This window comes from Diabrotica virgifera, chromosome 7, assembly GCF_917563875.1.
Source record: "Diabrotica virgifera virgifera chromosome 7, PGI_DIABVI_V3a".
Lineage (NCBI taxonomy): Eukaryota > Metazoa > Arthropoda > Insecta > Coleoptera > Chrysomelidae > Diabrotica > Diabrotica virgifera.
The window spans coordinates 9,267,301-9,291,577 of record NC_065449.1 but is presented as its reverse complement, the minus strand read 5'-3'; the positions used below and the strand labels follow the sequence as shown (position 1 = coordinate 9,291,577).

Below are 24,277 nucleotides of genomic sequence, written 5' to 3'. Positions count from 1 at the left end.
GTATGTTTTAGTTCTTTCTAGCAGGATGTTGGCAAGGACTTTGTAGGTGATATTTAGGAGCGTTATTCTTCGGTAGTTAATACATTGCTTTTTGTTTCCTTTCTTTGTGGATTGGTTCAATAACCCCTTCTTTCCATTCATTTAGCATTGTTTCTTCTCGCCAAATGCCTTGAATTAGCTTGTACAGTAAAACCTTTCACATCCGGATCTGTAATTTCCGGATCTCCCCATATCCGGAGTTTGTACCGTCCGGATCTGCCGAGAAAGGCAGCCTGCTGTTGGACAAAGCACCCTCTCATCTCGACCCAGAAGAAAAGATTTAATAGATGGCGAAATAAAGTGTCTTTTTTTGCCCCCAAATGTTAGCGCTGTGCATCCCTCTGTCAGCGTATGGACCAAGTTGTTATAGAATCCATAAAACGTGTCTATCGACGAAAGAAATTGACGGCGTTGATTGCTGGAATGGATGAAGGAGAAAACGTTACAGAGTCTCTAAAAAAAGTGGTAGACATATCCTGATATTTTCATATATTCGGTTGATATCCGGATTTTTTCATATATCCGGATGATATCCGGATTTTTTCCCACATACATTTTTACTGTATGGTCCCACAGAATGCCGTTTATCATAGATATATATGGCTTTTCTACCCTGTATGTTTCTGTCTTTTATAGCAGCATCAAGTGTTTCATCTTGAGTTATCTTCATTAGTGTTCTTGCTTTACTTTTATCATGAATGAATTTAACTGCATATAAAATACACACTTAGTCAATGAAAAACAACAAAGAACTTCATATGGATTGATTCAATTCATGGCAGGGCAGATTCAATGCAGTGCAGATCAACAACAGATGCAATTTTCATTATAAGGCAGTTGATGGAAAAAATAGGAGTAAAGAAACAAACGCTCATATGGTATTCATTGATCTTGAGAAAGCATACGATAGAGTTCCTCGAGAGATTCTGTGGTGGGCACTCAATAAGAAAGGAGTCCCTGGTGAATATGTAAAGATTGTGAGGGATATGTATGAGGGAGTAACGACTAGTGTTACGACAGGTGTGGGAGCGACTGATAAATTTCATGTGAAAGTAGGATTGCACCACGGCACCAAGGCTCGGTGCTTAGTCCGTATTTATTCTCATTAGTTTTGGACCAGGTAACAGCGAAACTACAGGGTAACATTCCATGGTGCTTAATGTATGCTGATGATGTCGTGTTAGTAGGAAATAGTGAAAGAGACTTAGAACAAAAACTGGAACAGTGGAGACAAGCTCTCGAGGACAAAGGTTTAAAACTTAGTAGGGCAAAAACAGAATATTTGGAATGCTCATTTAAAGATGGAGTTACTACAAATAAAATGGTACCTTTGGATGGTGAACTGATTGTAAAAAGCAATAGTTTAAAGTACCTGGGATCGGTATTACAGAGTAATGGAGAAATAGATGGAGATGCATGCAGTAGAATTAGGACTGGATGGATGAAGTGGAAGGAAGCGAGTGGTGTGCTGTGTGACATAAAAATTCCAATGAAGTTGAAGGGAAAATTCTATAAAACAGCCATAAGGCCGGCTATGATGTACGGAACTGAATGTTGAGTAGTAAAAAAGAAAGAGGAACAACAAATGCATGTGGCGGAAATGAGAATGCTTAGATGGATGAGTGGAGTGACAAAAAAGGATAAAATTAAAAATGAGTATATTAGGGGAAGTCTAGGTGTGGCACCAATTGATGCCAAAATGAGAGAGCTTAAGATGGTTTGGTCATGTCCAACGTCGAGACGTTAATCACCCAATACGAAGAATTGCTGAAGTGGAGATTCCTGGAAGGAGTAGGAGAGGAAGACCAAAAAAGACCTGGGGGGAGACGATTAGGCAGAACATGTTGGTAAAGGGGATTAATATTGATATGACCCAAGATAGAATTGTGTGTAGAAATGCAATAGGGAAGCCGACCCCGCATAGGGATAAGGCAAAGAGAATGATGATGATGGATTGATTCAATTGTAAAATATCTTACCTTAACAAACTACCGGACTGACTCCTATACGTCGGAGGGGGCGACACGGCGTTCTGAATCCCACTCTGTATTTGCGGCGTATTTCCTCTCTCCAGCAACAACAGCCTTAACCTATACTCCTGCATCGAAGCCTGATAACTGGGCGGAGGAGGCCTGTATTGAAACTCGGGGTACATCATGGCGGCGTACGGATGGTGTGGACGGCCGTACGCCGGTGGAAGCCTGGGGACGAAACGTCGAGTACACACTTCCACAGATTCGGTACTACCTAAGCCTAACATTGATCGGCAGGTGGAGGAGTCGTGCGAGGTGAGCCTCCATGCTACTCCGCTTACAGTGACCAGAACTATTCCAACGCCTGCAACAAAAAATATCAATAATATACTTGGTATTCGAGTTACTTCCGCTATGTTAAAAGGTGTTGGTGTTTTTTGATAAAAATGTTTATATGTTCATTATTAAGACAAATTACAATATTTTCAATTCATTTTAAAATGTACACGGATGTTACCCGAAGGAGTTGCTCCCAAGCACAATAAAATCAACTCAATTTCTTTTTGGATCAAGGTTCCTAGCCAGTGGTGATAACAATTCGAAACATCAACTTCAGATATAACCTCAAAAGTTACTCTACAGGTGAACCTACATATAGACCAATAGAGAGAAGAAAACTTCAAGATGTCCGTGATTTCTGTATAGCAGGTGTATCAGATAATCTGTAACAACTAAATGATACTGATTCTGGTTAAAATCCTTGAGAAATTAATAATACAGAAATTGAGTTCTTTCCTTGAATAAAACTGCTTAGTTCCTGACTACCAATTTGGTTTCGACAAAAACACGCAGCAGTTGTTCAAGTTAAACAGCAACTATCATCTAAATACTATAGGATATTCAAGGTGTTATCTTGTAAAAGGTATATTTAAAATCCCTAAAAAGGGCTATATCATAACAAAACGATTTCGGAATCAATATTCCATCATCAGGGTTATCACAGGTTTACATGCTTTAAGCCACCAAAATATATGGGTAAAAACGTTATTTTTGAACAGTTGAGGTTACATTATATTATTTGATTTTAAAGGATTTTCAAAATATTTCCAGATTAGCCCATGGCATCACATGACGTCAACCATATTGGTTGGAAATTTGTAGGTAGGACCTTACATGGCAGAGTTTGCCAACAAACTCTGCCATGTAAGGTCCTACCTACAAATTTCCAATTAGCAAACTCTGTCATGTAAGGTCCTACCTACAAATTTCCAACCAATATGGTTGATGTCATGTAATGCCAAGGGTTAATCTGGAAATATTTTGAACATCCTTTAAAATCAAATAATATAATGTAACCTCAACTGTTCAAAAACAACGTTTTTACCCACATATTTTGGTGGCTTAAAGCATGTAAACCTGTGATAACCCTGATGATGGAATATTGATTCCGAAAACGTTTTGTTGTGATATAGCCCTTTTTAGGGATTTTAAATATACCTTTTACAAGATAAGGTTTTTATTATTTGTGTATGTGTGTTGCATATGTATTGGGTCTGATTCAAGACTTACGTTTCACATTTTCTTATCCACTATTGTTAGTACATTCTTTATGTTCACTTCTTCTTCTTGGCAACAAAAGCCCGCTGCATTCATTTAGTAGGATTTAGTGCCCAAGAAAAAAGTGTAGCAAACCCGTCAGCAGCATGCAGTAGACTTTGATAGCCAATACTAAAAAAAGGAGTGAACAACACGAATTTACCAACAACAGCGGACAAGAAAATGCGAGACACATGTTTTCAATCACACACAATACATATGCAACACACAATACACAACATACAATACAAACACTCACAATCACATGAAACAGATAGAAATAATTTTGATAGTTATAAGTAGTTAATGAGTTTTGTGGTTTTGTTTTATCCAAGAACTTCGTCTTTGTCTAAAACATTATTACAAGTGAAATATCTTATAAACTAATAATTACCTGCCACCTTGAACAATAATTCCCGATATTGTTCTATGCAAACTTGCAGCAGCTCGTTTACATTCAGCTGACAAGTCTTGAGCGGTTGTATACATTGGCGCGACGCACCACGACGCTGCTGTATTCGTATTGGGGTAAATTAAACTCCCTAAAATATTCAACTAAACTTCCTGTTAAAACTTTTCAAACTAAATCAATCTGTCAACGACGCCGAAGAGCGGCGTCGGCGAAGATACTTCAGATCTTTCGAAATAATCGAAAAATAAACAAACTTTTGAAAGTTTTTGGGAGATGCCGTTTGAGTGTACCGGAAGACGATAAGGAAAAACTCGATACTAGGTGAATTTATATTCAGTTTGTTTTAGTCGGCAGTGATGATAAAAGAAGAAGTTACGATGGAGGAAATGGAGGCTATCAAAACATGCAAATGTGTGGTATTATATTTTTCTAGATTCTAGACCTTAAAATTTTGGTTAGCGTTGTACCACAAATCATCATTTCTTAAGTTTTTATATCACGTTTTCACCTTACTTGTTTTATACCTTATGTTGTGACACAGTTAAATTGGTTCGCATTTATGTACACATATCGCTTTTAAATTTGTTGGGACAATATGTACCATTTGTGGACATCTTGGATATTAGTGCACCCTAATATGTCTGTGTAGATTTTGGCATTGGATCCGACCATCGCTTGTAACACCGTTGCCGTATCCTCTATTTTTTCATACTATCACGTAGTGATGTTGATTATACTTAGTTACTTTCGAGTATTCGTTACAAATCGTTACTTTTGTATATAAAGTAATCATTTATAGTATTCGTTACTTTGATTACTATGATTACTTTTGTGTTTGAGTACCGGTAATCACATCGAGAATCGTATTTCTCAGTAGGTAGGTATTTCGTATAGGTATTCCGATATAACAACGACCTTCACTGATCTGTTTAAGGGATAAATCGTTATGGTAGGTGAGCCCAAGCGGGGATTTTTGCAGTTACTCGAGCGCGTCAGATTATCATATGGGGAGAAACCTGGTACCATGCAGATGTACCTCTACCATATATTGGCTCTTAACACAGGGGAGTTTGTTAAGGGGGGCCCGAAAAAAAAATCTATCCTTAAAAAAACTCATAATTGTCAGATTAAGATAAGGTAAGTTAAGTACATGTACAAGAGTGTATATTTCAAAAATCTGACGATTTGAGCCGGGCGTAAGGAAATGGGTAAGTCCCAAAGTTTTACAAGAAAAAAGCGAATATTTCGCGAAATGAATGACAGATCGAAAAATTAAAAAATATGTGCTCAATATTTTTTAAAAATCTATCGAATGATATCAAATACGACTTCCCACGGAGAGGGGTGGGGGGTAAATTTAATATTTTAAATACGAATCCCGCGATATTTCGCGAAATAAACATCAGGTCGAAAAACTGTAAAATACACGTATTTAATATTTTTAAAAAATCTATCGAATGGCACCAAACACGACCCCCGCGGAGGTGGGGTGGAGGGTTACTTTAAAATCTTAAATAGGAGCCCCCATTTTTTATTGCAGATTTGGATTCCTTACGAAAAAACAAGTAACTTTTATTCGAAACATTTTTTCTAATTATGCATAGATGGCGTTATAATCGGAAAAAACGATTGTTGGAAATGGAAAATTAAATTAAAAAATAGCAAGCGCCCACTAAAATGGAAAATGTTACTTAACTTTTTTTGGTTTTAGGACCTACTCTTCACAACCCAACAGGTCTCCAAAGCGCTCGAGTGACTGCACATTTAGCATACTTTGCTCCCCTACCATTACTTTTGTATAAAGTAATCATTTAAACTATTCATTACTTTTATTACTATGATTACTTTTGTTACTTTTGTATTTGAGTACCGGTAATCATATTGAGAATCGTATTTCTCAGTAGGTAGGTATTTTGTATAAGTATTCCGATATAACAACGACCTTCACCGATCTGTTTAAGGGATAAAAATCATTTGGTTACTATGATTATTTTTGTTACTTTTATATTTCAGTACCCGTAATCGTACCGATAACGACATTCGATAACACTAGTAAAATACCGGTCCCGTCCGTTACTCGCTGGGATACGATTGGTATTTTTTTTTTATAGAAAGTAGTCAAGTGTACTGTTTGTAGATACAATAGTCGTTACTCGCTCTGATACGATTGGTACGAAGTAATGAAGTAATCAGAGTAATCACAGTAATCATAGTAGATACAATAGCTGTTACTCGCTCCAGTACGATTGGTACGAAGTAACGAAGTAATCAGAGTAATCAAAGTAATCAAAGTAACGATTTGCCTCTCTGTATAGTAATCGTTACTTTCGGTATTCGTAAGTAACCAGTACTTTGTAACGAATAGTTACTTTTTCAACATCACTACTATCACGTTACAATTTTATGTGATATTATATTTGTGTGTGAAATGTATCATTTGTGTATTTTAGATATTAAATCATCTTGGAGGAGATTACTAACTCAGTGAGCTTTATTAGTGGACTGTTTAGCATAGGGTGAATTTAAAATAGAATAAAAAAAAATAACAGTAAAAAAACCAGACCTTAAAGTAAATTGTAATAAAAATATTTCCTACCTTGTCATTTCTCGTTGCACAAGCTGGAGCAGGCCTGCTATTTTTCGTACTGCTATTGCTGAGTAGTATAAAGTATAAATCACTCGCGAGGACTATATTGAGTTTCTATACACTTTTCGGAATGATTGTAAGTGACTGTTAACCAAGAGAGTTGGTTGGCGAATTGTCTTTTTAAAATGAGGCGAGTAGGCAGGTAATTACATACAAAAAACTTTAAGGTTTTTACTTGAAAATAATGATAAAAATTAATACATACTCACTGAATTAGGTCTTGGCCTACTCGTATATACGGGGTGTCCCATAATATTGAAAAGAAAATGAATTAAAATATTCTTTACAAAAACAAGAAAATTAAAAATTGTTATTCCTACTTATGTGGACGAACCACAACCGCCCACCACAATACGCAGTATTGTTACGGCTCAAAAGGCAAAGGACATAATTTTACTATAGAGCGTTTATATATACCACTATTAGTTTTCACTGTGGCCACTCTAACTATACCATCAGATCCAGGATGAACCTCAATTATACGGCCCAAAGGCCATTGTAGCGGGGGAATATTATTTTGGCGGATTACCACTAAGGTACCTAGTTGGACGTTTGGAGACGGAGAATTCCATTTAGCCCTTTGATGAAGAGTTTGGAGGTACTCCTTAGACCACCGTTCCCAAATCTGTTGGTGCAACTTATTTAATAATTGCCAACGATTCAACCGATTGTGCGGAACATCGAGCAACGTTTCTTCGGGCGGAGCACTCAAAGGCTCCATGGTCAAAAAATGTCCTGGAGTTAACGCACTAAGATCGTTTGGGTCTGAACTTAACGGGCATATTGGCCTCGAATTCATGATGGCCTCAATTTGAGAAAAAATAGTATATAACTCTTCAAAAGTTAGTACTTGTTCTCCAATTGTGCGAATTAAATGACCCTTTACCGTCTTAATATTAGATTCCCATAAACCTCCAAAGTGTGGAGAAGAAGGGGGAATGAGATGCCATTGAATAGATTCATGAGAAGCAGCTTGTGATGCCAATCTGTTAAGTTCTGCTCTGGCTCCAACAAAGTTAGTGCCATTGTCACTATAAACATGTTGACATCGGCCTCTACGACTGACAAATCGCTTAAACGCAGCTAAAAACGCGTCAGTGGATAAATCAGATACGAGCTCTAAATGAAGAGCTTTTGTTGAGAAACAAATAAAAAGCGACAAATACGCTTTAAGAGTTTGAGACTTTCGAAGTTTGGAAGCTCTTATAGGAAAAGGGCCCGCAAAATCAACTCCAACATTACTGAAAGGTTTTAGTTGAGATATTCGAGCTAGCGGTAGATTTCCCATTAACGGAACTGGGGACAAAGGATTCACCTTAAAACATTTAACACATTTAGACAGTACTCTACGAATGGCTCGTTTGGAAGATATAATCCAAAAACGCTGAGAAATTAGGTATTGAACAGTTTGAAGCCCGGCGTGTAGATATTGCAGATGAGTAGATTCAATAATCATATCAGTTAATTTACAACTGTTAGGAAGTAAGGCCGGAAATTTGCGATCATACGAAATGGGCGCATTAGCTAGGCGACTACCTACACGTAGAATTCCCTTTGCATCGATAAAAGGTGAAAGCTTTCTTAAATTTTTTGGAAGCAGCTGTTTATCTTGGATAAAATTTATTAAAGTATTAAAAAAGATCTGCTGTGTTCGTTTAACACAAACCAGTAAGGAGTTATGTTGCTCCAATAAACTTAAACAACCTATTTCCAGATTACCATATCGGTTTTTGGTTACATAATGGAAAAAACGAATAATGTAACACAAACAACGAACACACCTATTTAAAGACGAATGACGATCCAATAAAATATCTAAAAAATTATTGGGAATTTCAGCAATCAATGCGACAGTCCGCACTTCCAAATTTACATTAGTAGACTCCTTTGAATTAAGTTCAAAGAACGTTAGCGGATCAGATTGTAAGAAGGTTGGCCCCGCCCACCATTTGGAACAGTTAATTAACTCAGAGGGTAAGCAACCCCTTGAACCAATGTCAGCAGGATTTTCTTCAGAAGGAACATAGTGCCAACATGAAGAAGTTACTCGTTCCTGCACATAAGCTACTCTATTGCTCACAAAAGTTTTCCACTGATGAGGGGAAGATTGTAACCAACGTAATGTAACAGCAGAATCAGAATAACAGTATATTTCCTTGATTTCTACTTTATCTTTAATAACAGAAGAAACAAAGGAGACTAGTCGAGCCACTAAAACCGCAGCAGACAATTCTAATCTGGGAATAGTAAGTCCCTTATTAATGGATGCGACCTTAGATTTAGCTATAACAAAAGAAACAAAAGGTTGGCCTGAAGGTGATAAGCATCGAAAGTACAAGACAGCGCAGTAACCTTTCTCGCTAGCGTCACCAAAACAGTGAACTTCTAAGCGTAAAATATCGTCAATTAATAAACGACGAGGTAAATTTAATTTACTCAAATATGCTACATCATCAATGTATTTTTTCCACAAACGGATAATTTCTTTTGTTGGAGCATCATCCCAACCAATCTTTTGAGTCCATATTCTTTGAATAAGGCGTTTAATTAGAAATGTTATTGGAGATAAAAATCCAAGAGGATCAAATATTTTTGCTAAATTGGACAAAAGATGACGTTTTGTACAAGAAGAGTCTAAAACTTGAACTTTAAAAGCAAATGTATCCGAAGAAGCGTCCCATTCCAACCCTAATACTTTAAGTGTTTTGGACGAAATATCATCATTAAATGTAAGAGGTTTTATTGCTAAATCTGATACAGCTAATCCTTTCAATAAATCGGGTACATTACTGGACCATTTTTTCAACTCAAAACCTCCTTTGGCAAGTAAGGCAATAAGTTCGTCTCTTAGTGCTAAGGCATTTTCGAAACTAGGACATTTATAAATGGCATGGGTATCATTAGTTTTACAGATAGAACATTTTGGTTCAGGTTCTGTTTGAGCAAGCAATGATGTAGATTTGGAAGAATTAGGTTTTTTAGAAAAGTTAGATTTTGGTTTAGTGTGAAAATCAATATTATCTAAAGCGAGACAACTTTGATTTAAAAAATCAATCAGTTTTTTATAGCTTGGGATGGTTGAATTATTATGAAAAAGCTCAAAACGTGTTACTAAAGAAACAGTTAATCGTTTTAAAATCATTTGAACAAGTATAAAATCCCAATGTACTGTGGGTAGTCCTAGCTTATTTAGAGATGCCACATTTTTCGAAAATGTATCTAACAACTTGCGTAGTTCTTTTGGATCTTCTGAAGTCAGTTGTGGTGAACTTTCAAGGTTATTCCATAAATTGGCAGCGATTACCCTAACATTATTAAACCTTTCACAAAGCAGATCATAGGCAATTGGATAATTGTTTGCTGTGATGTCAATATGATCCACAGCATCGCGCGCTGCACCCTTTAAACACGATAGTAACAAATTAAATTTGTCAATTGGTTGTAAGTAAGTAAGAGTATGAACGCGAGCATCAAACTGATCTATAAAACTTCTAAATTCAGTTATTTTTCCACTGAAAGATGGCAATTCCGGTTTCGGTAAATTAAAATAATTTATAGGTAAAGGATTTTGAGACTGTGAAGTTGATGTAGTTTGCTGACTTGATGTTGAAGATTTTCTAAAGGCTTGCACGTATGTTAATTTAATTTTATAATATAATTTGTCAAAATTACTACGGCAATCATCTTCGACTTTAAATAGCGCGTCCTCATTATCTTGCTCAGAAACTAACATAATTATTTTATTATGAAGATCATAAAAATTGTCAGGAATTTTTTCCAATCCTTCATACATAACTTCCAAAACCGGGTAAAAATTCTTATCGTCAGCAGCTACCTTTAAAGCAACAGCATGAATTTCAGTCATTTGTTGCACTTCAACTTGTCTTAAAGATTGATATTTTTTAATTTTATCTGCCATTTTGTAAATTTAAATGTAGAATTAATAAATTTAGAAAAATATGAAATTAGCGTTAGGAAATAAAATAGGTTCACCACACGAAAATTAATAAAATACAACCGAACTTTGTGCTAATAAAATAGAAAACTATGTCCTCTGCTATTTGAATATTTATAGACAAAAAATAATTATAAAACATAAACCCTTTAAATAAAAATTACTGTGTAAAATAAACACACAGTTTCATCTATAATAGAGTCAACCTGTATAATAATTATTATAACAAAATTTGTCTATTGGCCGACGTTGACAATTTAATAATAATTACTTTTACATTAATGTGTTCCTTTTTTACTTAAAAAACAACATTAACTGAGGTATAGGTACCACTAACGATCGGCACAAACAAAAAACCAATTTACTAATTGATACGTGATTTTAATTTGGTAAAGAATATTTTATCGCCTTATGTTAAAGAATAACAAAAAAATAAAGTCAAAGGAAATGCGGTTAAATAACCTGAATTTAATTCTGATCTTTGTAAATTAGCAAAGTATGACAATAAAATCAAACAATTCAGGTTTAAAAGAAACTTTCCCCGACTATATTACCCTCTTAGAAAAATGAAAAATGCAAGAAAAAAATATAGAAAATGGATCTATCCGGCTCGAAGGACCAATAAATCATCTTGGAGGAGATTACTAACTCAGTGAGCTTTATTAGTGGACTGTTTAGCATAGGGTGAATTTAAAATAGAATAAAAAAAAATAACAGTAAAAAAACCAGACCTTAAAGTAAATTGTAATAAAAATATTTCCTACCTTGTCATTTCTCGTTGCACAAGCTGGAGCAGGCCTGCTATTTTTCGTACTGCTATTGCTGAGTAGTATAAAGTATAAATCACTCGCGAGGACTATATTGAGTTTCTATACACTTTTCGGAATGATTGTAAGTGACTGTTAACCAAGAGAGTTGGTTGGCGAATTGTCTTTTTAAAATGAGGCGAGTAGGCAGGTAATTACATACAAAAAACTTTAAGGTTTTTACTTGAAAATAATGATAAAAATTAATACATACTCACTGAATTAGGTATTGGCCTACTCGTATATACGGGGTGTCCCATAATATTGAAAAGAAAATGAATTAAAATATTCTTTACAAAAACAAGAAAATTAAAAATTGTTATTCCTACTTATGTGGACGAACCAGATATGTTCTAATATGTTATGTATAGATAGGTTTTTACTTAATTATTTTAAATCATTGTGAAGTTTAACTTGCTAGGAACTTTGTAATATTGTGTAATGTTAAAAGTAAGTAGTTTTGAAACACCAATTAAGTAAAGTTTATTATATTGTTGTTTTCACCAATTTTGAAAAAATGTGAAAACATTGAATTGTCCACGTCCGTCCCTCTTGTCCGTCCGACCGCGAATATAACTCCTCCGTCACTATAGCAAGTAGAATGACAAATGAGGTATCAAATGAAAGCTTATAATCCAAGGATGGTATTAAAGGTGAGAAATTTAACGTAGGCTGTCTGTCCGTCTGTCTGTCCTACCGCGTATATAATTCCTTCGTCACTATACCAGGTAGAACAACAAATGAGGTGTCAAATTTGCGTCGCAAATTTTTACCAGTGAGAACGCGGTGCTTAAATCATTTGATCTTAGCTCGAAAACCGACAACCGATGGAGCGTGTGCGTTGTTTGCGTCGAAAATTTTTGCGTCTGATTTATGCGACGAACACGTCCACATTAGTACAATTAACCTCGAGCAACAAATATTTGCGACAAACAGCTAGTTTTACGCAAATTTTTATTAGTTAGGACGCGGCATTAGGGGTATAAAACTGTGTGTTTATCTACTCAAAAATTTATTGATGGCAGTATGTAGTATTAAAATTGATAAATTTAAAAGTTCCTAAAAGGCATTCAACCCATTTAAACCTAAGTATAATAATAAACAGTCGTTTTAATTGGTTACAAGTTCAAGAAACCTATAAGAAAAATAGGCAGTTTTTATTCCACCAATTTTCTACACGCCATTTGAGCCTCAAAGTAACGTAAACCTCCAAGAATACTCTCATACATATCCAACACACAAGACGCAAAGTACAACCAAGTAATTTACCGTTAATTTAAGATCGCGTGGAAATCCATTTCCACGAGACACTGATCTGTAGACAATTTCCATCACAATTGCAGTTCTAATACTAGATACCAGTTGCTAGACTTAGCAACTTCAATTGACTCGGTTCAATCAAAGGCGAGGATCTTCACTCATTGTGTCCCGAGATCGGTTCTTGCGACCGACAAGACGGACTTCTAACAACTTTGAAAAAACGTAGATCAACAACTGCGTGCAGATGTTGCTGCACTTGCTTGAATACGGTCAGGACCGTCTTTCAAATGTTTAGATACATACAGAATATGTTGAAAAAACTAAATAATTGAGTTAAAAAGAACAATTCATGAACTAATTATATTTAATAGATTTATGTTTGAAACGAACAGACCACAAAAAATCAACATGTTTCAAAGGCAAGTAGTAGACTGATACACAGCAGATACTTACTCCTCTAACCCTTCCAACGCGGTTGAGGGCAGGTATGGCCCGGGTCGTGGTAATTTTACTATGGAGTGGTCTAACGACGTGATATTGGAATTTATATCATTGTATGAATTACACCACTTACTGAAATATCTACCATTAACACTGGTGGACTGAATTTATCAAAAAGTAAATATTTATTAATTTAACCCTGATGCACCAACCGTGCTCTATTTATTATTATCTATTTTCCATTTCTCTCGCCGACGTAAACTCTCGAAGACCGCCGATATACGTTCCGTGTGATCTCGGTTTTACAAATTATTAACAAACAGCAATCGATACAGCACTATGGGGATCTGTAGTATAAAACTAGTAGCAGTAGTAGCAGTCTATGGAAGAGATTACATTAGATTAAAATGAAGTCGTCAAATAAATAAAATCGATAAAAACAAACCGGGGATTAAGACAGGGTTGTTTATACCTACGCTTTACAATATATATGTCTGTATTTCCGTGCGCTTTTTTAATATTAATTGTAATATTTACAATACTTATTAGATATATAGTTCCTTTTATCTTTTTTGTTTGATTTGCTGGAGTCTGAATGTACTTTAGTACCTTTCTTGTTATCATACAAAACAGGTGTTGTTACAAAAGCCAAAAAAATGCTACTGTTTTCTAACCTGGAAGTTTAGTTTTACCCTTTTAGTTTACTGAGTCACGTTTAGTCTGTTAGAATGTTATAAGACTGCAACGAACAAGTCTTCTTCTTCTTTTTTTGTATCGTTATAATTTTTTGCATGGTTCCTATTTCGATTTCAAACTGTGGTTGAGGTAGGCATCAAGTTAAAATCGTGGGGGAGGCTGTGTAACGATCGAAAAAACTTTAATTCGATAAGCAAAACTCCCTTGGCGTTGGATCGTTGAGAAATATTATTCCTAACCTGTACAGCTACTAAAGGGGCTGGTTGTCCGACTTTTTCGCCAGGTTCCATTAAAAGTCTAGTAAAGTTTCTGTCTTCGAGCGAAAGTATAAGTTCTTTTGTATTCTTTATTGTCGAGAAACATACTATAGTTTCCTTTTCTAAATATTTATGAGAGTGAAGTTGAGGCCGTCCATGGTTCATCAATTTGTTGGTTGAGAAACAGTGTTTCTATTAAAGTCCACAGTCGAAGTATAGTGAAGCAAATAAATTAATTGAGAAACAGTGTTTCTTCTATTAAAAGTCTACAGTATGCAGGAGAAGGAAATATAATGCAACAGTTCGCAGTCAGTTTTTAATTTTTGTCCTGCTTCAGCAGATATTATAAGCTGAATATTTTAGTTTGGTGAATCATAAAAAGAAAGAAAATGGTACCTGATCGTACTTTTATTTTTGTCCCATTTGTAACTAGTGCAGTGCTATAGTTTTTTTGTTGGATATTGTTTACACACCACTGTTTTTTATGTACAACACTAAGTTAAATTACTACCCTTAAATTGTCAGCTGTCAAACTGTTTTTGTTTCGTTATCAACACTTTACTGCACAAATGGTGGCAAATTCAAATCTTTTCATGAATTTTGGGACACCTTCGATGTGGCTGTATTCGATAAAACTCAAACCCAATTTACACAAAACTTTTCATTCACGAGTCCTCAACTTGTTTGTATTTTCTGCATTTTTCACAACTGGGTTATAGAGACGGCTCTGCGTCAATTCAGTAAAGATAATCTAAGTATATTGGTGTTATAACGGGCTGTGTTATTTTTGATCTAGGTTCTTCTCTCTTTTATCTAAATTAAAAGGAAGTGCAGTCGATGTTCGCGACGACGGAGATGAGTCTTACGATTTCAGAGGCGTAACAAAACAATGGTCGTCATTAGAATTACATTACAAGGCCGTCGTAAGTTAATTGTCGATGGCGTCGCACCAATTAATGCTTTTTCAAAAACAAACAGTTTTTATTAACAATGAAGGATTCCGCCAAGAGATGATTGTATTTGTTCGATGGTAACAGTAAAAACAAAGTCAACAAAGGAGTAATTAGTTTTACGATAATTATTTAAAATTTACATTTATAATACAGTCAGTTCGCTGGTTTTTTGCTATGTACTGATTTTATTTCAAGATCCTCAAGAAACTTGATATAGACCAAAAAGACATGAGATGCATTGAAAACTTATACTGGTATTAAACTGCACAAATAAAAATAGATAGTTCTATACGCAAACACATACATATAAGAAGGGGTGTTCGACAGGGATTGCTTTCCCCTCTTTTATTTAACATTTATTCGGAAGCCATATTTCGAGAGTCTTTGGAAGATGCAGTGATGGGAATCAAAGTGGATGGAGTATTGATCAATAACATACGATATGCGGATGATGGTGTCTTAATTTGCGACAGCATAGTCCATCTTCAACAACTTGCCACTATTATCGGAGAATACAGTAAGCGAATGGGATTAGAGATTAATACCAAAAAGACCAAACTCATGATCATCTCCAGAATCTTGGATGCACTTGAAAACTCCACCATAACACTGAATACCAAGCCCATTGAATAAGTGAGTAAATTTAAATACCTGGGAACGTGGCTTTTTGAAAACTGGGCATCGCACAGGGAAGTAAAATATCGCATTGAGCAAGCTCGACAAGCTTTCGTAAAATTCAGGAAGGTACTGACCTGTTCAGAGTTCGATCTTCAACTGAGACTAAGGTTTACTAAGTGCTACGTATGGTCGGTGCTGCTATATGGCGTAGAGGGTTGGACACTCAAAACGAGGGATATAAACCGCTTAGAAGCCTTCGAAATGTGGCTTTATAGCCGTATACTAAAGATACCGTTGGCGGCGAAAGTCACAAATGTAGATGTCCTTAAGAGAGTCAACCAAGAATGCCAACTTTTTTAAACCATCAAGAAAATGAAGACGGCGCATCTGCGTCACATCATGCGAAACGAAAAATACCAGTTCCTTCAACTTATACTGCCGTGATAAGGTAAAAAGCAGTAAGTGCCAAAATAATGGTTTTGAGTTATTTGTAATTTAAGATTTTTTCTTTCACACAATTTATTATTTCTTTAATTTTAAGCAGAAAAACGTTAAAAAGCATTAAAAAATATGTATTAATTTTTGACAAATCAAACAATTGTGTTACTTGTTTTTTGGCTGAAAATTCAACAGTTACTGCTGTTTGCCCTAATAATGAAGTTGTTTTCTTAAGCAGAAATGTAGAATTGCCAGCTTTATGTAAATATCGGTTTTAAAAATAAAACAAAAATGCAGAATGAAGCGGTAGTGTAATCAAATGTAATTCACATTAGAAAAAGAAAAAAGTCTTAATTAATTACATAATATAGAAAAAACTATTCGAAATTCATTAAGTCTTCTACGTCATCTTCTTTTAATCAAAGCCAAAAATGCCGTCTGTTTTCAGGTATGAGAGGGCACAGTTGCGAAATTATATCTTGTTTCTTTTGTGTAGGGACACCTCACACCTCTACAATTATATCGTAATTTACTCGGAATTTCTAGTTAATTTTCTGTTATGTGTTTATTTTAACGGATGTTAAATCAGGTGATGTTTAAGCAAATGACAGTATCTGAGAAGATACTGCCTTATGTCATTATATAATACATACTTTGTATACAAATGTGAAGAAAAATAGCTGCCATTAAATTCACATTAAAAATTATGTTCCAGATCTCTTTGTAGGCAAACAGCAGTAATTAGTTACTTATTATGTTGGATACTGCCTGTTGCCATCACATTGAGAGCTACTTTGTTAGTTACTGCTTTTTGCCATTCTAGTTCTGGTATAAGTTGACTATAAATGTGCATCAAACACCAAACCCTTTGTAAAATTAAGAGCAGTTACTACTTAGGTAGGATACATTAATATCTCATTTTTGACAAAAATGTCACTTACTGCCTTTTACCTTAACAGGGCAGTATAATCGAGGGTAATATTGAAGGCAAGAGAGGAATAGGACGCCAGAAAATTTCCTGTCTCCGAAAAATAACGCTATGGACAGGGACTAACAACATACAATCACTGATACACATTGCAAGAAATAGAGAGTATAGTAAACTTCGTTGAGTAATTCTATTAGTATATCCATGTGGTTCTCTGTTATTAATCTTAAAATTTCTGTAGATATTTCATCCGGTCTCATAGTTTTATCATTTTTTATACGTTTTAGAGCTTTTTCAATTTCCCCCACTGAATTGTAATTGTAGGTCCATTTATTCCTATGGTTCTATTGTCTCCATTCTTTCGTCGTCTTCAAATAGCTCTTTTATATATTCTTTCCATCTATTTATTTTCTCTGCACTTGCAATTATTATTTTGTTGTTTTTGTCCATTATGTTTTCAATACCCATTTTTTTTTTGTAAATGCCAGCTGTTTCTTAAATTTTTCTGTAAATGTTAAAGCTGTCATGTTATTTATCTAATCTTTCTATCTCTGCACAACTGACTATTTTTTGCTATTCCTGAATTTTAAAATCGTTCAAATGCACTTCGCGTTTGTCTGAACGGACGCCACTGGACATCGTAGACGTTCGTCAGAAATATATAGTGAGGAAACAGGTGACCCTCGGGGGCTGAACTTAATTATCACATTATTAAAGTAGTAGATTGCAGGGATGTGGTCTCCATGACTACAGATACGAATTTAGTCAACAACGCTTTATCAGGGGAATCATAATGGTGCATGATATGCCGCGAAATTAGTCCGGATTTTCCGCGGCAAATGAAAGTTGTCCCTCTCTCGTCGTCGCAGCGTCCCTTTAAGTAATTAGGGAAATATGGATGAATTTGAATGGCAGGGGTCGTTGACAGCTACAGGGGAGCGGATGGATGCATTTGGGTTAGCCAAAAAATGTAAATGGATTGTCGCTGAAGTGCTACGGCTTGTACAAGTCTGTCACTAATTGTGTCATTGCAGGGGAAGGTTAAGTACCGAGGGGGAAACCCAAAATGACAATATGATACAAAATTTTTTTGCTGGGTATAAATCTGTGGAAAGATGGCAAAAGCATATAATATGTCAAAATTTTTACATTTTGAGATTTTTATACCCACATATTCGTAGTGATGAGATCTAGAAGATGGCAAAATAAAGTATGCTGCAGATGTTTAGGTATTGTGTTATTAATGGTGTCAAAAGCAAATAAATTCAAAACAGTGACATCTTAAGATGGCAATACCATATAATATCTTATACCTATTCTTGTCTCCATATAACACCTTTAGAGTAAGGTACTTGAGGAGGTGGCAATATACTATATGCAGATATATTATAAAGTAACACCACTATTCACGTTGATATGCGTTTAATTGAAAGTTGGCAAAACTAAATATAAATGCATAAATTGTATTTACTCCTTTTCATAAACCAAACATTATTATTTGTTAAAGATGGCAATTGCATATATGCAAACATATTTCGTTTTGCCCTCCTCTTTATATGTGGAATGCGCGATGAGTTTCAAAGCAACGTGTTGATTTATTTAATTTTGTCATCTACCAAATTGTTTTTATAGATCAATATCCAAGACATGAAAGTCATTATGCAAGGCGAGATAATCCTAATCAAATATTTCTACCGAGCCACCTAACCATCCCTCAAATGCATAAAGAATATCAAGAAGATATATTAAAAAAAGGGTTAAAGAAATCTGCTAGTTATGATGTTTTTCGTGACGTATTTAATAGTACGGGGTATAAATTTAAACAGCCCTACATCGATAAATGTCGCAAATGTGACGAATATCAAACACTAAAAAAGAATGCTAGTACTGAGGCAGCTAGAGCAAAAATTAATGAACAACGGGACGACCACATTAACGAAGCTAATAAAGCCTTTGAAAGCAAACGAAAAGACAAAAGAAATAGCTAAAAATGATGAAACGAAAAGAGTACTGGTTTTCGATTTACAACAAGTCCTACCAGCTCTCTATTTATCAACTAACATAGTCTACTATAAGCGTTTATTATCTGTGTATAATCTTACTATACGTGATTGTTCTTCCACTGAATTGTCTGTTTGCTTTATGTGGTATGAAGTCATTGGAGGCAGAGGTTCTGATCAAATTGCCGCATGCCTCTACAGTAAAGTAATGAGTTTATCAGAGACCGTTCAGCACGTAACAACATATTCGGACACGTGCAGAGGACAAAACCGCTACATTAATATGGCGGTTATGTTACTGTATGCCATTCAGAAGAAACCAACTCTCGAAATAATTGATCAGAAATTTCTTTTGCCAGGTACACGCCTCGAGTGTGATAGTGACCACGCACGAATTGAAAGGTGTAAAAACCAAATTTCAAATGATTTTAAAATAATGGTACCACGGGACTGGTTTCAGTTTGTACGATCGCTTAGGGGCAAATCCAAATTTACAGTGGTTGATATTAGACAAGAAGAGTTTCTGGCATTTTCCAAGCTCTTACGTGACATACTAGTCAAACGAACAAGCGATACTGAAAAGGTGAAAAGATATCTTGGCTTAATATTAAATGGCTAAGATATACCAAGGAGTTTGGGCTAATTCAGTTTAAGTATACCCTTGACGATGAAGCGCCATTTAAAACTCTAGATATAAGAAGGGGAAAAAGAAGAGGTCGACCATCACTGGCTACCATAACTGTCCCTCGCTCATACAATAGCCCCTTGGGTATTAATCCAAAGAAAAGAAGGACATTTTATCGATGTTAGACCTGATAGACAAAGACTGCCATATATGGTTTCGCCATCTTTCCACAGAAATTTGCTTTATAGTAGGACTTCTTTATTAATCTGAATGGTTTAAAATCTGATTATGAAATCTTGTATCACACTGTGGCATTATATTTTTTTAGTCCTTAAAACTTTTGGTTAGAACCGTTAGAACTGTATCCAATCTCATTATTTCTTGAGTTTTTATATCATTAACTTGCTTGTATTTAGTCTAGTTAGAAAAATGCGTAATACTTATGCCCTGTAGCCACTTTCTTAAGTTAAAAACCGCCAAGTAATATAAACAAACAAGTTCAAATAACTGGGAATGTTAATGTTATCACTCAATTTTTAATTAGTCTGGCGATCTGCAATAAATAGAATTTATTTTATTTAGCGTATGGCTCTATCACAGTTTTTGTATAAAAATAAAGATCACATTTCACAGTTACCTCGTGGATGTTGTTCTTGGTAGAAGTAGAAATCAAGGCTGCATTTTCTATGTCTGTACGTACGTAAGTTGCTACACCGTAGGCTCTGTCGTAGGTAGCACCCAGTAGATCATAGCCGGGGATTTTTCCTCTTGAACTCAATTGAAATTCGTTTTCTGTATGCGTTTCTTGTAATGCGACCAGATCAATATCGTTATCTTTTAATAGTTTGTGTAGAATTTGACATTTGGCTCTACTTATACCTTCTATATTTAATTGGCAAACTCTTACATTGGTTCCAATTTCTTTTGTAAATTCTTCTTTGGAAACTCCATTCAATAACTGTGTCATAGTCATCCTTAATGATTATTCCAAAATAACTGTGATATCTGCCAGGAGATCTTTAGGAAAGATTGTCTGGCGCCTCTTGTGCTAGCTCTTTAGTTTACCCAGGGTGCACGTGCAGTATTACCTGCGGACGCGAGCTAGCATTACACCCCCTTTGAATGTATAAAAATATGTATAAATAAGATATAAATAGAAAAAATATAATTATTTTAAACGATTTTGAAAAGTTTGATTTTGACAATTATATAAATAGAAGATAACCCCCGATTTAAGCTCATTTCATAGTTTACTGTCGCGATGTCTGCTGACGTAAATTTATAGTTGTGTGATCGAGAACTCGCATTTAAAGTCGTAAGTTGAAATTCTTTAGGATTTCCTTATCTGTTATGAAAGTTGTCCCTCTCTCGCAGCGTCCCTTTAACGTAAGTAGGGAAATATGGATGACTTTAAATGGCAGGGGGTCGTTGACAGCTACAAAGCTCCTCTATAGTACAGTATATTTCACGAACTTGCGAATTTGTTGGATTAGAGATGAAAGCTTTTGATGCAAACGGTTCGGTGTGCTGAGAAAGTTAACAGCAAATAATGAGTCTCCCTATATTTGAAGCACTGTCGAAGACAACCAAAAATACGGTTTAACTGATAATATAAGTATTTTACATTCGTTTAGAGAGATATACAATTATTAGTGCCAAAATAGAAGAAAAGTACAAATTTCATTGTTTTTAAATTGAGCTAAGTAGTAACAGATAAAATAATAAAAATAACACTCAAAAGTGTTCTTAGTGAGAAAATGAAAACATTCTATTATTTTCGAACAAGGGGGAAGCTATCTGTGTGAGGCTTTCCAAAGCGTAGCAATGTATGCACCTGTTATTTGTCCGTCTTTTATCTCTAATATTACTCTTTAATAAATTGTCTCTATTTTGTACCTTTTTTTTTAATTTGATCTATTGCAAATCATAAGTCATTTTTTGAAACACCACTGTTTCGTTAGGTTAGGGATTAGTGTTCTGAGAAATTCTCGCCACTGCATTTGAAACTAGGTATACATTTGCTAGGTATTTTTAACGTTTTTGTACATCTCTATTGTTTATTCCATTAAATTACTTCAGCACGTGTTTCAAATAAATTAAAAATATATCAAAATAAATAACCATTTTCAATTTCGTTGCAACACGAAACTACAGCCGTATCATATTCTAGTTCAATCAGAGAGTGCAGCAAGCACCTCTACCGGTTTCGAAATTTATTAGTCTCTTATCAGGAGGCACATAGGCTGTTCTCTCTGTTCCAACCAAAACAAACCCCGGCGTGCAGTCACGGATTGCAACGAACGAAATGGCAGGGATGCCCTAGCGGCAACTGCTAGTGAAAGACTAAGTTTTCAATCTAATAGCACATAAAATAACATCAAAAATATTACTCTACATCCCACCAGATTGAAAACAATTGGAACCTTTTTTGAAACCTAATTTGCAAGCTATAACGGATGCTGAGACTAAAATATATCCATTAAAACAAAATACTCTAGAAACTTTACCAACATAGGGTAAGCAAGGAAGAGTGAAATAACAATAATCTATCTACCTTTATCTAAACGATAACGTGTATCTGGCAGCCCCTAGAAAAGCAAATCATTTATTTTACATGCAACTTTTTTCACATAACTTCACTTTTTAAAACTGCAACTCATTTAGTTAGTGATTGCTTTCTCTGTATTCCTATCACAATCACAGTATTTTTTCCTTTTAGTACAAAGTGTATGAAATGCTAGCAAGTTTTAAATAACTCTTTAGTCCTCTCTTTTTACTCGATGTTCATTTGTCCGCTGAAAGCGTCGCAACGGCGCCTTTGGCGCCATTTTTTCCGACGCGACGTACTTTTATGTGTATCTACTTAAGCGTTATCGCAATTTATGTTTTAATCTGTTATTTTTCGCTACATTTAGTTTAAACCGACGAAAATTTGGATTGGAGTTATTTGCGAGTGAATATGTTCATTTTTAACAAAAAAAAAACATGTTTTTGGACGGTTTTTCGGAGATAACTCAAAAAGTAGGTATTTTATTGAAAAAATATTCTTAGCAAAAATAGAGCTTATAAAATTTTTTAAAAAAATGCATAAGGTCTGTAGACCCAGTAGCAGCAGAGTTGTAGCTAATGAAAAATAGGTTCTTCTTCGTCAAATTCCAAATCCAATATTTCAATGTGAAATAACCCAAAAACGGAGCACTTTTCTGGGAAAATTCATTTCAACTTTTTTAAAGTGTTTAAAAAAAGGTTTTTATTTTTGTTTTTTTAAAAAAAGGTTTTTATTTTTGTTTTTAAAAAAAAACTTCTAACATTAAAGTAAGTTAGGCTCAAAATATTGTTGGTCCCTTTTATTTTTTGTTAAAAAAAATCGCGAAAATCACCCCCTAATTAGCATCACAAATAATTTTTATCATTACCACTTGACAAGTTACTTTGCTTATGTATTATTTATATGATCTGTAAGTTTCATCGGTTCAAAGTGCTTATTTTTGAAAAATCTGTAGTTAAAATGGCTTGAACGAGTAACTAATTACAGCCATAGCATAACCAATTTTTGTCTAACAAGAAAACAAAAAATCAAAAATATTCAGAAAAGCAAAACGAACATTTTATTACTCTTTGAGATTTTTGGTAGTACTAATAATTTTTAAGTTAATTCCATAAAAAATTCCATTTTTTTTCAAAATTAAAAAAAATGTTTTATTTTAAACCCAATTTTTTTCAAAAATGAGCACTTTGAACCAATGAAACTTATAGATAATATAAACAATACATAAGTAAAGTAACTTGTGATTAAGCAAGTAAAGATCAGCAATATTTTGAGCGTAACTCACTTACTTTTAATGTTAGTTTTTTAAAAAACAAAAATAAACCTTTTTTAAACACTTTAAAAAAGTTGTAATGAATTTTTCCCGATAAAAGCTCCGTTTTTGGGTTATTTCAAATTGAAATATTCGATTTGGAATTTGACGAAGAAGAATCTACTTTTCATTAGCTACAACTCTGCTTCCACTAGATCTACAGACCTCATGCATACACCATTTTTTTTTTGTTTTTTATAAGCTATATCTTTGCTAAGAATCTTTTTTTCGCTAAAATACTTACTTTTTGAGTTATCTGCGAAAAACCGTCCAAAAACATGTTTTTTTTTTGTTAAAAATGAAAATATTCACTTGCAAATAACTCGAAAAGTATTAACTTAGTGAAAAAACTCTATAGAACAAGTTACTTAGAATTAGTCATTTTATACAATTTCGGACTTATTTTGAACGTATATTTTTTCACCTCCGAGAAAATATTTTTCACCCCGTATTTCCCAATTTTTGTAAAATGGAGGGGATGTAGAATTGTTAACTTTTTCTTATATAATAATAGACAATTTTAACTACCTATTCACAAATTTTCATCCTTCCTTTATTTTTTTGGAGGTTTTCGTAAAATTTTGTGTTCCCTGATCGGGCTATAAATAAAATATAGCTTGTTTTATTGAGTTACCTAAAGGGTGTTTTATTTAAAAATTTAAAAACTATTATTTGTATCCAGTACTTTAAAACTATTTTACATATCTTTATCATACTTGCCAGAAAGTGTAGGTACTGTACACCCTACTAAAGTATGATACATAAACGTTTCT

General features: G+C 34.5%; 1 protein-coding gene across 1 annotated transcript in view; it reads right to left on the bottom strand.

Annotated features, from left to right (window-relative positions):
- Positions 1 to 24,277, bottom strand: part of LOC114339845 (putative uncharacterized protein DDB_G0282133) — a 537,905-nt gene that overhangs the window by 12,133 nt on the left and 501,495 nt on the right. The window contains exon 5 of the mRNA XM_028290534.2: positions 2,019 to 2,376. Within this exon, the coding sequence (XP_028146335.2) occupies positions 2,019 to 2,376 (358 nt within the window). The remainder of the gene's footprint in view (positions 1 to 2,018; positions 2,377 to 24,277) is intronic.